Here is a 15464-nt window from a genome sequence, read left to right on the forward strand (position 1 = left end):
GCCCGCACGGATGTAGTGCCAAAAGTGGATAAAAAAATTAGACAGGAAAAAAAGTGCTTGCCAAAAACGAACACAGGTGCTAATCAGTGTCGTGTGTCTGATCAGTGGCTCGGCGGCTTTAGAACGTATACACGTAGTGGTACAAAGAGAGGAGGGGGTGAATGGGATAAAAAATAGACAGGGAAAAAAAAGTAGTGGAAAACAGTGAGCACGGACATTGGTCAGTGATTTGTGTCACTGATCAACAGTCGGCAGCTGCAGAAAGTATGCATGGAGGTGGTGGAAAAGGGAGGGGGGAGAAGAAATAGACAGGGACACAAACAGTTGCACAAAACAGCGAGCAGGGACATTAATCAGTGGTTTGAGTCACTGATAAACGCTCAGTGGCTGCAGGACGCACAAAAAAGAAAAACTGGCAAAAATCGAGCGATCGAGTACTGATCAGATATCAAGCACTAATCAGCGCTCAGCGGAAGAAAGAGGGATTAAGAAGGGGGTAGAGGGGAAAATAGGGGAGGGGGCGTTGAGTTGGATTAGGGAAGATCAGGCAAGGGTCAGGAACTCTTCTTCCTTCAGCAGCAGCAGGATCACCAGCAGTGATGACACAGGCTTGAAAAAGTCTGTGGCACAACAAGGCCCAGCACAGCATGAAAGAAGTATCAGTGACCACTGTCCTCACATTTGGAACCCGGAATGAAGAAGTTCAGAGCGGCCACTAAAAGTTCAGATCGCGTCTCTGCACACTGATTGATGCGATCAGAGTCATGGAGTTGCTAGGCTCCAGCCTATGATCGGTGCTTTTACAGCAGAGATCATAGGCTGAGCATCATTGGTTCATGCAATCTGATTGCCTGAAACACTGAAAATGCTGTGACTGGCTGTTCGAGACGACTATGGAATTTTAATGAGAGCACAGTGACTGCGGTCGTGGTGCCGCATTAAAGATATAACGTATCCATACGTCCAAGTTCAGTAAGTACCAACCACCCTCGACGTATGGATACGCCCATGGTCGGGAAGGGGGTAAATAAAAACATGGTCAAATATATAAATAAGAAGCAGAAGAGCGAGTAAATATCATAAATTGTACTAAAATGCAGTCAGTTCATTTTGTTATTTATATCCTGCTCCTTCATATTAAAAGTATTTGACTCAATGTAAACAATGATAATTCATTAATTACTTACCCTTCTCTTTGCTTTCATTTTCCAAGTGGTTGCTACTATTGGAACTGACACTGGCATCACATCCCGTAGGTGAAAGATTTCCCTCTGACTGGAGATCTTGTAGTTCACAAGAAACGCTGTCCACTTCAATTGTGCTATTTGTATCACTCTTCATGCTGTCAACTTCTTCCTGGTTTGTTTCCACATTTTCCAAGCTTTCAAGGATTGACTGTGTTCTTCGGGACTCACTTGAACATGAGGTGGACTCCGGCGTTGTAGGGGGAGTATTTAGCACAGAATTGCTACCGCTACTGGGGAAGTCAACATTTTTATCACTAAATTCAACTGTTTTTTCTTCAGCTGGTTTCATCTCAATGGCATCAGTTATAGGCTTGAGAAATTCTGCAGACAAATCTCGATTTTCATCTCTCACTGGCTGAGCAGCAGAATCAAGAGAGGTGTCCTCTCGATTTACACAAGGTGGAGATGCAGCTCCCTCTGTATCAGAATCAGAAAAAAGTTCCTTCAGAGTTTTTTTTGGCCACTGTCCTTGAATACTTGACCACACATCTTTCCGCTCTTTAGCCCTGATCCTTTCCTCAGAATAGTTTATTAATTTTGTTCTTTTTTCCTGCATATCTTTTAAGCTCGAGTAGAAGCTCGGTGCTCGTATGGTTTTCTTCTTGCCCTCTGAAATGCTACCTTTTTTCACAAGACAACCTTTTGGTTTGGAAATTTCCTCATCAGAGGAAGAAGAAATGGTGTCCACTTCAAAATGGTCAATGGTCTCTTTGGATTTCCTACGTTCATCTTTAAAGTTGGAAGTTAATGGTTTTCCACAATCTACAATTTTTTTCTTGCTGCATTTAAACTGTGATTTGGTTACTTTATCTACAAAGTCTTTTACAAACTTCTCCCGTCTTGGAGTCTCCAGTTCAGAGTCCGAGTCATCTGAAGACTCCTCTTGTTTCACAGCGGAGTGTTTTGAATCAGTTTTTTTGTTTATTCTGAAATAATTTTGTTCCATCCCTGTAACACTCTTCCCTTCAGTTTGTGTGGTCATGTCACTCTTAGTAATGCTTGCTTTTTGATCTGTTTCACTATCATCCGCAGAATTTTCAGTAGCTGCAAAAAATAATGCTATGCATAAATATATATATATATAGAAAATATAGAACAACTGTATATAAAGTACAAAGACATCTATATATATAATTGTCTAAGGGGTACTTCTGTCTTTCTGTCCTCAACTTCCGTCACGGAAATCCCGCGTCGCTGATTGGTCTCGGCAGCTGCCTGTCATGGCTGCCGCGACCAATCAGCGACGGGCACAGTTCGATTAGTCCCTCCCCTACTCCCCTGCAGTCACTGCCCGGCGCCCGCTCCACAATCCCCTCCAGTCACCGCTCACACAGGGTTAATGGCAGCGGTAACGGGCTGCGGTGTAACGCACTCCGTTACCGCTGCTATTAACTCTGTCGCATACTCACCTGCTCCTGGCACTCCTAACGCTGTCCCAGCCTGTCCCATGGTCTCCCGCGCTGCAGCTCTTCCTCTATTCAGCGGTCACGTGGTACCGCTCATTAAAGTAATGAATATGGACTCCACTCCCATAGGGGTGGAGCTGCATATTCATTACTGTAATGAGCGGTACCAGTGACCGCTCATTACAGGAAGAAGCTGCGGTACCATGGGACAGGCAGGGACAGCGCCAGGAGCAGGTGAGTATTTCATATTCACCTGTCCGCGCTCCATCCGCCGGGCGCCGCTCCGTCTTCCCGTCCTCTTGCTGTGACTGTGCAGGTCAGAGGGCGCAATGACGTATTAGTGTGCGCGCCGCCCTCTGCCTGAACAGTCAGAGCAGAGAGACGGGACGCTGAGGAGCAGCGACGAGAGGTGAGTATGTGATTTTTTTTTATTGCAGCAGCAGCATTACATGTGGCACAATGCTATATGGAGCGTCTATGGGGCCATAAAGAACTGCATGGAGCATTATATGGGGCATCTATGGGGCCATAACTGCATGGAGCATTATATGGGGCATCTATGGGGCCATAACTGCATGGAGCATTATATGGGGCCATAACTGCATGGAGCATTATATGGGACATCTATGGGGCCATAACTGCATGGAGCATTATATGGGGCATCTATGGGGCCATAACTGCATGGAGCATTATATGGAGCATCTATGGGGCCATAACTGCATGTAGCATTATATGGGGCATCTATGGGGCCATAACTGCATGGAGCATTATATGGAGCATCTATGGGGCCATAACTGCATGGAGCATTATATGGGGCATCTATGGGGCCATAACTGCATGGAGCATTATATGGAGCATCTATGGGGCCATAACTGCATGGAGCATTATATGAGGCATCTATGGGGCCATAACTGCATGGAGCATTATATGGGGCATCTATGGGGCCATAACTGCATGGAGCATTATATGGGGCATCTATGGGGCCATAACTGCATGGAGCATTATATGAGGCATCTATGGGGCCATAACTGCATGGAGCATTATACTACGTGACTGGGCAATATACTACGTGACTGGGCAATATACTACGTGACTGGACAAAATACTACGTGGACATGCATATTCTAGAATACCCGATGCGTTAGAATTGGGCCACCATCTAGTATAGAGATAAAGACAGACTTCAAAACCAATATTTCACTAGTTTTGTACTTAAAATACTAGTTTACATTTATTACATTAACTCATTAACAACCTGTGACGTACATAGATCGCTATGGTAAGGATGACGCAGCTCAAAAGCTGAGATTGCGTCATACCAGAGGGATACTAGAAATCTCAGTTACAAAGCGGGCATCTGCCTGTAACTGCAGCGACTAAAGCTTGTTCCATTCCCTGCAGTTTAACCATTTAAATGCAGCAAGTTATGATGGAGGCATTTAAATGACATTACTGGTGCATGTGTGCGCACTAGTTTCCATTTGCCTTCCAAAAGAGACCAAATGCAAAAGTGAACATTTAAAAACATGGTTTAAAACATATTTAAAAAGATAAAAAATACATACGTTTAAATCACCCTCCTTTTCCCCTTCAAAGAAAGGAAAATGAAAACAAATAAATAAAAAATAGACATATTTGCTATCGTTATGTCTCAAAAAGCCCAATATCTCAACATAAAAAATATTACGCCATACACTAGATGCTGAAAGAAAAAAAACATCGGAATGCCTGAATTGCCATCTTTCCATTGCTGCAAATTCTGAGATGTCCCCCAAAATGGTATGAAATTGGCAGCTCTGCATGCAAAAACAACTGACAGTGTATGGGAGGAAGGGATGAAAGCTCAGCATCTGACCTAGCAATCTATCAGACGCTGCCGAGCTGTGATTGGCAGCGGCTATGAGAGAGGGGTGAAAGCATGTCCCCTTGTAAAGGCAGACAATCACTGGATAGGTGTGTAATGTTTAGGGAAGTCCAGTGCTGGGAAAAGGGAGTCCCCATTCCTTCTTCATTGCATGAACGCAGTAAGGTAGAGCAGCATCAAGAATGTCTCATTTTGGTAAAATCTCTTTAAATAAAATACCACTTCCACCTAATTGGAAAAAGAGTCCATAACTGTTCAGAACTTCTGTATCTACTGAAAAGACAACCTTCTACTTCCTACAAGGCATGGTTTTTATAGTCTCTGCGAGGGATATTACACGTAGCAGCGCTCCAGAGAAGGTATGCGAGATGGACAAGAGCCTCAATTCTCAAACTTAGAGAGATTTTTTAAGGCAGGTTTTTCCCACTGAACATATCATCCTCATCAGTGTATTTAAGTGCTTGATTATACGAAGCCCTACTCAGTCTAAGAGTGTAAAATCCTATGTATCATACCATAACACTCTGCTTTTGAGAGAAGACACCATTGCACATAAAATCAACCTCTTTAAGCTCAGGAAAAACGGATAGTTCCTGATGGAAGATCTAGAGGAATAGTGATATTCCTCAAATACAAACACAGAGACTTAATCAGTCATGAACCAGAAGCCTCAACTTACATCTTTTTTCACTCATATCAATGCACTGATCTTATTTTTTACACTTTACTATTATTGTATACAAGTACCTTGAAGACCATTCAGAATAGAAGTTATTTCTAATGGCTTCAATGGACCTGAACCAAAGTTTTTACTTTCTGAAGAATCAAATTGTGACTCATTGTCCAGATCACATGGCTGGAATAAAGGTCTTGAAAACAGTCTGCATTGTTTAGGGCAATTCTCATCTTTTTCTGACTTGGATCTACTGTGATCTGTTTCTCCCTTACTCTGTAAAAAAAAGAGAGAGAGAGAGAGATTGGGAGATAAGTATATGAACCTGTTTTACATGCAATATTTTTTTTAAATACAATAAAGGTAGCACTAACAAGAATATATATTACATGCATACATTTTCAAATTGTCTCTTTAGGGAGGTAGAGGACTAGAACTCTAGTGCCACGTATAGGAAGCAGCAATCCTAACAGTCAATATCGACTCTCTAATCAGCCTTGCCACATAACTTAGGGTAAAAGCCAAAACTAAAATCTCAATTTGCAGATACTGTGTTGCATGTTTCCCACAGGAGCATTGCAGCTCCTCGTGTACTCGTGTACAGAAAACATACCAGTGTTATTGAAAGTCTTCTCACATTTCTCATAGACTATTTGGAAAGTATATAATACATTCCCTATCGATAAGGATAGAGGATAACTTATTGATCACTTAGACCACATGCACACATTCAGTATTCGGTCAGACCTCAGTATCTGTAAGCCAAAGCCAGGAGAGAAAAAAACCAGGGGAAAAGTAAAGTAGAAACACGTCACCACTTCTGTATTTATCACCCACTCCTGGTTTTTGCTGTACCGAGTAAAAAACTCACCAAATACTGGACGTGTGCACGTGGCCTTAGGGTCCGACAAATGGAACCCGTACCAAGAACAGGGCTCTGCAGAGAACCCATGTGAATGCATCGGAGCACCTCTGCTACATTCAATCTCTATGAGACTAATACAAAGTGCCAAAAAAAGTACTTCCACCAGGACTTTGCAATTTCCGGCAACACAGTACTCTGTTATCTCAGGCAGACATTGAGTAAAGCACATTCAGGAAAAACAGATTTTATCCTAAGAAATATCAAAGAATTAGTCAAATATATTAACAGTAAAAAATACCTTAATTCTTCTCCTATGTTTTATTTTTGGTACACTCCTTTGTGCTGGTCTGATGGTCCTGTCAGCTTTTCCAAATTCTTCATATCTAAAAGTTAAACAATGGAGGAGTAGATTAAGATTAATTTCAGTATGCAGTTAGCGTAGTTATCAAGCATAACCAAGCGCTTTGTATCTCTACTTGTACATGTACTGGCTGGTGACTGGTTCATGCAGCGTTAGTATTTATTACACTGATGGCTGGACATTACACGACAAGCACTTCTTTATTTTTACCCTTTATGGTCCCCTATTTCCATAGATTGTAAGCCTGCGAGCAGGGCCCTCACTCCTCCTGGTATGTTTGTATTAAGTGTTGCTCAGTAATGTCTTATCTTGTTTCTACAAGTAGCCTCTGAATTGTGAAGTGCTGGGTTGTATTAGTGCCATAGAAATAAACTTATTATTCAGTACTACATGGTCTAGACATGTGAAGCCATTCAAGTCCGTCCATAACAGGAGAAAAGTTCAAGTTTACTGGAGTATCATTTGAATTATTATGGTAAACCCTGCAAATAAGCCACTGTCTTAACAGCATAAATCATTATAAACCAGAATAATCAACAATAATATGAGAAGTCAGATGCAAGAGTATTCTGCGCATCTAAGACATTAAAAATTCTTATATTTGGTGGGTGTGCCCTAAATTGACATGTGAGCGGTCACAAGTTGTGAGTGCTCCAGCTGAATCCTGTCATTTATACGGCTTCAACACTTTACACACAGGGAAGTTGATCGTATTCAAGAAGTTCTGAGACGCTGAAGACTTCCCACTCTTGGTAACCAAAATTGGGATTCACTCAGTGAGCACCACTGGAGTCGAGAAGGTTGATGCCTGCACTTCCCTTTGAACCTGGGCCTGGCAGTGCATCATTACTTCATTAAGACTGAGGAGCATACAGGCAAGCTTAAGGTGGCTGTTTGGACTGTCAGCAGAACCAATACCAAAGGTACCAGATCTGTGAGTTACCCGACTGGCAACCTCGGACTGTGGAGCGCTGAGGCAACTGGATCACTGAATCAGTGTGTTGCCTAGTTGCTGGATAGCCTGAAGTTCCTGTCTTACAGTGCTGAATTATTCTCTGTAGTGCGACCTGGGAAGTGAAAATCACCATGTCTGGTGGTACATCTATAAAGTACAAGGGATGTGGCAGGGAGTACTGACCAGGAGCCCTGTACTAACCCAGGCACCCAATGCCAAACACCCTATTAGAGGGAAAATCTGAGGTAGCGGGCATTGTGGAGAAGCTCAAAAAAAGTTGGTAGAGATCCGAGTAAGAATGATATCTCTCACTCAAATTAATCTCCTGATCAAGAGAAGAGGGATACAAAAGAGCATCTGTATGGCACTACGGCAATAAAGGAGCGAGAAATCACTACATCAAGTGAGATACCTTGTAATTTACCTGGCTATGCAGAATTGACTCCCAGAGTACCAAAGAGTCAACCCTGGGTGATGTCCTAAATAGTGATAAGCGAATATATTTGTTACTCGAGATTTCTCGAGCATGCATGCTCGGGTGTCCTCTGAGTATTTTTTAGTGCTCGGAGTTTTAGTTTTTCTTGCCGCAGCTGAATGATTTACATCTGATAGCCAGCTTAAGTACATGTGGGGATTCCCTAGCAACCAGGCAACCCCCACATGTACTTATGCTGGCTAGTAGCTGTAAATCATTCAGCTGCAGCAAGAAAAACTAAAACTCCAAGCACTAAAAAATACTCGGAGGACCCCCGAGCGTGCTTGAGAAATCTCGAGTAATGAGTATATTCGCTCATCACTAGTCCCAACAGCAGTCACACAATGTAACTATGTATTTTCTACTGGTAAGTCTCCGAAGGGGTGCCCTGAGAAGAATTCTCAATGATGAGACAAGATTTAAAGGGGTATTCCCATCTTCAGGATCCCATCCCAATATGTAGTAGGGGTAACTATAATATTAGCAAATAACTCCAAATAGAAATGTAGTATAGTTCTTTTTCTTCTGCTTACCACATGTGCAGTGCATTGCAGGAGCTTAGCTATCCATGGTTATGACCACTCATATAGTGATAACTAGTTAGTTCTTAGTGGTCGTAAGCGTGGATAGATAAGTTACTGCAATGTCCTACAAAGGTTAAGCAACATAACAAATCAAAATAACTTGATTTAATTTCTAATTGGAGGCATTTGCTAATATTATCACACCTACTACATATTGAAATAGGATCTTGGGAGATGGGAATACCCCTTTAAAGAAAGTCATAGAAATTTTAGTAGCAGTTATAAGCTGTGTGAGTTATATCAAGGACAAATTTCCAGTCCTGAATAAAGACACATGGAGACAGGACAACCAGATTGCTTCATTGCTACCTAAACCTGATGATCTGAAGAAACACTAAGTAGAAATAATATTAGGCTGACTGGCATTCCAGAAAAGGTGGAGGTTACAAACCCGACCAAGTAACGTTGAGTCCTAGCTTAGAAAGGAGTTTCAGGTGGATGTCCTATCCCTACTACACCTTGTTCAAAATTATTATGCAAATTGGATTTAAGTGTCATAAAGATTTAATTGTTTTGTTTTTCAAATAAACTCGTGGATGGTATTGTGTCTCAGGGCTCAATGGATCACTGAAATCAATCTTAAACACATGTGATAATTAGTTTTCCAGGTGATTCTAATTAAAGGAAAACTACTTAAAAATGATGTTCCACATTATTAAGCAGGCCACAGTTTTCAAGTAACATGGGAAAGAAAAAGGATCTCTCTGCTGCCGAAAAGCATCAAATAGTGCAATGCCTTGGTCAAGGGATGAAAACATTAGATATTTCCCGAAAACTTAAGCGTGATCATCGTACTGTTAAAGAGATTTGTGGCTGAATCTGAGCACAGACGTGTTGGTGCTGATAAAGGCATAATGAGGAAGGTTTCTGCCAGGTAAGTTCATCGGATTAAGAGAGCAGCTGCTAAAAAGCCATTACAAACCAGCAAACAGATATTTGAAGCTGCTGGTGCCTCTGGAGTCCCTCGAAGCTCAAGGTGTAGGATCCTTCAAAGGCTTGCTTTGGTTCATAAACCTACTATTCGGCCACCCTTAAACGGTGTTCACAAGCACAAACGGTTGCAGTGGGCCCAGACATATATGAAGACTAATTTTCAAACAGTCTTGTTTACTGATGATTATCGAGCAACCCAGGATGGTCCATATGGATGGAGTAGTGGATGGTTGGTGGATGGCCACCATGTCCGAACAAGGCTGTGACATCAGCAAGGAGGTGGAGGAGTCAAGTTTTGGGTCTGAATCATGGGGAAACAGCTGGTAGGGCCCTTTAAGGTTCCCGAAGGTGTGAAAATTACCTCTGCAAACTATATAGAGTTTCTGACTGACAACTTCTTCCATGGTATAAAAAGCAGAAACGTGCCTTCAGGAGCAAAATCATCTTCATGCATGACAATGCACCATCTCATGCTGCAAAGAATACCTCTGAGTCATTGGCTGCTATGGGCATAAAAGGAGATAAACTCATGGTGTGGCCACCATCTTCCCCTGACCTCAACCCTATAGAGAACCTTTGGAGTATCATCAAGCAAAAGATCTATGAGGGTGGGAGGCAGATCACATCAAAACAGCAGCTCTGGGAGGCTATTCTGACTTCATGCTAAGAAATACAAGCAGAAACTCTCCAAAAACTCACAAGTTCAATGGATGCAAGAATAGTGAAGGTGATATCGAATAATTTGGAACAGTGCATTTTGAGTTTTTATTCATTTTGGAGATTACACTGTTATCATTGGGAGGTTTCTTCAATAAAATTCGATGTATACTCTAACGCAGTGTTCCCCAACTCCAGTCCTCAAGAGCTACCAACATTTCATGTTTTCAGGATTTCCTTAGTATTGCCCAGGTGATAACTGCATCACCTGCATAGGCAGGAATTCCATCACCTGTGAAATACTAAAGAAATCCTGAAAACATGACCTGTTGGTGGCTCTTGAGGACCGGAGTTGGGGAACACTGCTCTAACGGGTGAGGACTTTAATTAGACTGGCTGTCATTTGCACCAGCCATTTAGAAAAATCCGAGAAAAATATAATTTGCTAAATAATTTGGAACATGGCGTATATGTTGTTATATAGCCGCGTACAGTTCCGACTAGCCCGCTCCCGACGGGAAACCCTCCAACACCAGTATTGATAAATTGCTACATTATAAAGCCAGAAATAATATTCTTTGCTCTGTGAGAAATAATCCAGAGCTCTCCATTAATGGCCTTTTATCCAATTTACTCTGTAGAGGTTCAAAAGATTCACTGCTGAGTATGATAGCGCCATATGTGCAATGCAAAATAATAATAGTTAAAAAAAGAAGCTTCAGTTCCAGATGTTTGCGACAATTCTAAAAATGCAACACTGCCTGATTAAGATCAGCAACTGAGTCGATTAAACAGACAGAAACTTATATTTTTACTACAGACTTACCCAAATGCCTCATCTCTAAATTTTAATACTGCATGCTACGTTCATGGGAAGTACAGATGCCGGACAGTTTATATCATCACAGATAACTCAACACTGGGATATCATGGCACAAAAAAAGAGTAATTTGCCACTTACATGAAATCAGTCAATGGCTTGTACAAGGTAAGTTTACCTTAAAGTGAGATAACCTTCTCTGACAAGTTATCAAGATGGTGCATTGTTAAGTCAGACTTGGCTATATCTGTATATTCCCTTGTTTAGATCTATGCAGAAACGAAACCATAACCACAACCCTAACCCCAACACACCCCTAACCCTAATCCCAACACTAACCACAAACCTATCTCTAACACACCCCTAACCCTAATGCCAACCATAACCACAACCCTAACCCCAGCCCAACCCCTAACTTTAGCCCAATCCTAATCCCAACCCTAACTTTAGACCAACCCTAACCCTAGCCCAACCCTAACTTTAGCCCAACCCTAACCCTAATGGAAATACATTTTTTGTTTATTTTATTATTTTTCCTAACTAGGGGGGTGATATAGGAGGGATTGATTTACTGTTGTTTTATTTTAGGGTCTACAGTGATCAAAATAAACAAATAGAAAACATTTCCTATTGTTGCCGGGTGCCAGCCGGCAGATCTCGGCATGCAAACTGTGCATCCGCCCGCCATTTTCATCTCGGACAAAGACACCGGCGGCCTGGGGGACATCGCAGGGGGGGGGGTTTGCAGGGATACAGAGGATCACATCAGAGGCGAAATTAAATGGGAAATCGGACTTTTTTTTTTTTGCGGTCGCCGTTATTCCGTTAAGCGGTCGTTTGGAGTGAATAATGGCGATAGAATTATTTTACTGAACTGCAGAGTGCGGAGTTTGGGGGATTCCAATAAATGTACAACAATTTTAAGATTTGTAAAGAAGCGTTCACCTGTCTCACATCTCCAGGAGACACAGATGCATAAAGAGAGATTCAATATAAAACAAGCCTTGCCTAGGACATTATCTCCGCTCAGTTGGGTCAAACTATATCAGGAGTGTTTCTACACTCAAATATAAGTCCATTCCATTTGAATGGTTAAACTCAAATATTCATGGGGAGGGTACATATAATAAATGCCTGTATTGTAAGATCTTTCTACAATAGCATTTCTGTGTAGCTGTATATACTCCACTCCCATAAAAAAGTACTTTTAAGAACAGATTATGTCTTTTATTAAGCATTTGCCAGAGACTTCTATATTGTTGCTGGGAAACTTCAATAAAGTGATTCATCCATACTGGAACAGGTTGGGATCTGAGCAGACCACAGAAGACAGGCCAATTTCTAAAATTTGGGGAATTATTGTGTGAACTAAATGATTTATGGCAGTTGGGGCATCCTGATACATTGTCATGTAAAGATTTAGCCCTTGGGGGAGAGCGAATAGTGCAACAACTAGAATTTGTAGAGTATTTCCCTACAAGCTACAGGATCACTCCAAACTGTTGGTACGTCTAAGCTTTTCCCTTACTATTATTTCCTTTTCAAGATTGTGGATATTTAATGCATTCTGGCTTCAGGTTATTGAAACAATAGATCAGACTTTGCAGGACTAACTTCTGTGTAAAAACGGACAATCCACCTTAGGCTGTTTTGTGGGATGCTATGAAGATAAGCCTTAAAGGAGCTCTCTTTAAGGCAGTGAGTAGAGTGAAAATGAAAATTAGACAATATAGGGAATTCTTCAGGGCAAGAGTACAGAACAGCGAAAGGCTCTTTGTGGCAGGCAACTGGGGAAAGGACGGATCTATTGGGAGCTTCAGGAGGCACGGGATGTGTATAATGCTCATATCCTGGAAGTAGCAAAGACTAAGGTTTTTCCAAAAGCACACCTGCTATGATAAAGGTAAGCTGGGCATGTATTAGCTTTCAGCTCTTCATACATCACTGTATTAAACAATGCAGGTGGAGATGTGGTTTACGATACGCCACAGATAGTAAATCAGTTTCTTCCTGTTTTTTATTCTCTTTACAAGTCCAGGATAGATAAGTCAAACTTTAAGATATAAAAATACACATGTCCAAGGCATAAATCTTCCTACTGACTCCGATAAGGATACAAGTTTTTTTGCACAGTCCTGTTCAGCTGAAAGAGCTAGTGGCAACTATGGCAAATATCAAGTCTCTGGATTCGGATGGGCTCTCTGCGGGTCTCTGTGCTGGGGGGCGGCGGCGGCTCCTCTTTGTGCAGTGTGGGGGCTCTGTGCTGGGGGGTGGCAGCTCTTTGTGCAGCTTCGGGGCTCGCCAGAATTTCCTCAAAGCCCGGAGGCCCCAGCAGCTCCATTGCTGCGTTGCGGTGGCCTCTGGGAAAATGGCCAGTGGGGGCGGCGCATGCTCAGATTCAGATCTCATCCCAAGATCTCGGGAGACAAGATTTGAAACTGAGCATGTGCCGCCCCCAGCGGCCATTTTCCCAGAGGCCATAGCATCGCAAAAATGGAGCTGCCGGGGCCTACGGGCTTTGAGGAAATGCCGGAGGAGCCCCGACACTGCACAAAGAGCTACCGCGGCCCCAGCACAGAGCCCCCACACTGCTGAAAGAGGAGCCGCCGCCCCCCAGCAGAGAGCATCGCTGCCACAATGAGGTAATAGGGGGATACTCCACTTACGCCTTCCCTGTGAGACGCCCCCTCCCTTCGTCATCGGGACCACTCCACCCCACCATATGCAGATGGTCCGCACCCGCCATGTAAGATGACACACGGCGTATAAGACCCCCAACTTTTAAGAAGAGTTTATATTTTAACTGGAAAAGTTGGGGGGTCGTCTTACATGCCCAGTCGTCTTATACGCCGGAAAATACGGTACCTGGACTTCCCGTCAGCGATTCGTCCTGTACCTCATGGTGCAGGAATACCTGTCTCTTCTCCGGAGGAGAAACTTGAAGATACACCTGATTAAGAATATGAAGGGCAGGATTCTGAAAATATTTTCACGCTAGTCCCAACGAACCACAGCTTTTTTCAAAGCTTGAATAAAATGATTTAGTCAGGGAGTTGGACTTTCGTGAACATTCTGCAGAACTTTTAGGCTCTAGACTAAAGGAAAAGAACCTACTAGCTCCTGGTACCTGTTTTTCATAGTGCAGAAGCAAATACAATTAATTTCTTTCTTACTTTTCTTTGCCTTCCTTACTTTTCTCAAGATGGTGCTCAAGTGTATTGCAGTGATATTCCTGGGCTGATGGAAACATTTAACATGGAGTATGTGAGTGAGTGGAGACTCGTTATTGATTCATCCGATAAAAAAGTCTGAAAGCTGTGCTACTGCACAATGGCAGCAAGTATGCTTCAGGGTCTGTAGGACATTCTGTGCACTTGAAGTAAAGCCACGATTATTTAGGCTTTATTCTCAACTAAACTACGAGGATCAAGGATGGTCAATATGTGGTGATCTGAAAGTTCTCGCTTTGCTCCTTGGGGAGCAAGGAGGATACACGAAGTACCCATTCTTTTTTGTGTGAATGGGACAGCCTGGATAGGACTCATCAATGATGCAAAAAAAGTTGGCCCACAAGAACATCTTTGCAACCTGGACTCTCAAGAACATAGTTGCAGAAAGTTTAGTTGATCCCACTAAAGTTCTTCTACCACCATTTCACATTAAGCTTGGACTGATGAAAGCTTTTGTAATAGCTCTACCGAAAGAATGAGAGACTTTAACGTACCGAGTTTCAGGGGCTTTCAAAATCAAAACTGAAATAATGCATTTTTGTGGGTCCGGATATTGGGGAACTCATGAAGGACGACGTACTTGAAACAAGAATGGAAACTCTTCAGAAAAGGGCTTGGGATTCTTTTAAAGAAGTCGCAAAGGAATTTCTAGTTAACAACAAAGATCCAAAACTTATGACCATCGTGGAGAACATGCTGAAACTATTCAAAGCTTTGAGCTGTCTTATGATTTGAAGTTACATTTTTTACATTCCCATTTGGACTGCTTTCTTGAAAACCTTGGTGTTGTTGGCGAAGAGCAAGGAGAAAGAATTCATAAAGATATAAAGGAGAAGGAATGATGATACCAAGGTAGATGGAACATGAACATGATTTGTGACTACTGCTGGATGGATCACAGAGAAGATCCACAGGACTTCTATAGGAATAATTATCAAGGGCAGCTTTGAAGAGAAAAGGCGGAATAATTCAATTTCAATAAAGTTGCAGAATGAATGTTCAATAAATTTTTATATATAATATTGTGTACGTTTTTGGCTGCAATAAAGATTTTCTTGTTCATCTGTTTTGTACGTAATTTCAAGCGTGTTTTTGTGCAAAATCCATACGTGATGGTTTCAAATAAAAGTGTTTTTTGAAATCAATGCATAACAAAACATGAGAGCCAGTTATTGGATTTGAAAAACATTTCATAAACCCAAATTTTGCATACTGTGTAATTAGTGATTATTCAGGTATCATGGGCTATAAAAGAGGTGAACTGGACAAAAGAGTAGCTTTGTATGCTGATGATATTCTACTCTTCCTATCAAGACACTTTAAGGTCTCTACATGTATGTAACTCCTTCATGGATGGTCATTAACTGGTCAATATCTGGGCTTATGCCTTTGGA

At 42.0% G+C, this 15464-nt stretch overlaps 1 protein-coding gene across 1 annotated transcript in view; it reads right to left on the reverse strand.

Moving 5' to 3' along the window:
- Positions 1 to 15464, reverse strand: part of ARID4B (AT-rich interaction domain 4B) — a 367662-nt gene that overhangs the window by 39125 nt on the left and 313073 nt on the right. Inside the window, exons 18-20 of the mRNA XM_077289130.1 lie at positions 6354 to 6438; positions 5265 to 5466; positions 1188 to 2291 (exon numbers count right to left, since the gene is read on the reverse strand). Coding sequence (XP_077145245.1) covers positions 1188 to 2291; positions 5265 to 5466; positions 6354 to 6438 — 1391 coding nt within the window. The remainder of the gene's footprint in view (positions 1 to 1187; positions 2292 to 5264; positions 5467 to 6353; positions 6439 to 15464) is intronic.

The sequence above is a fragment of the Ranitomeya variabilis genome, chromosome 2 (genome assembly GCF_051348905.1).
Source record: "Ranitomeya variabilis isolate aRanVar5 chromosome 2, aRanVar5.hap1, whole genome shotgun sequence".
NCBI classification, from domain to species: domain Eukaryota; kingdom Metazoa; phylum Chordata; class Amphibia; order Anura; family Dendrobatidae; genus Ranitomeya; species Ranitomeya variabilis.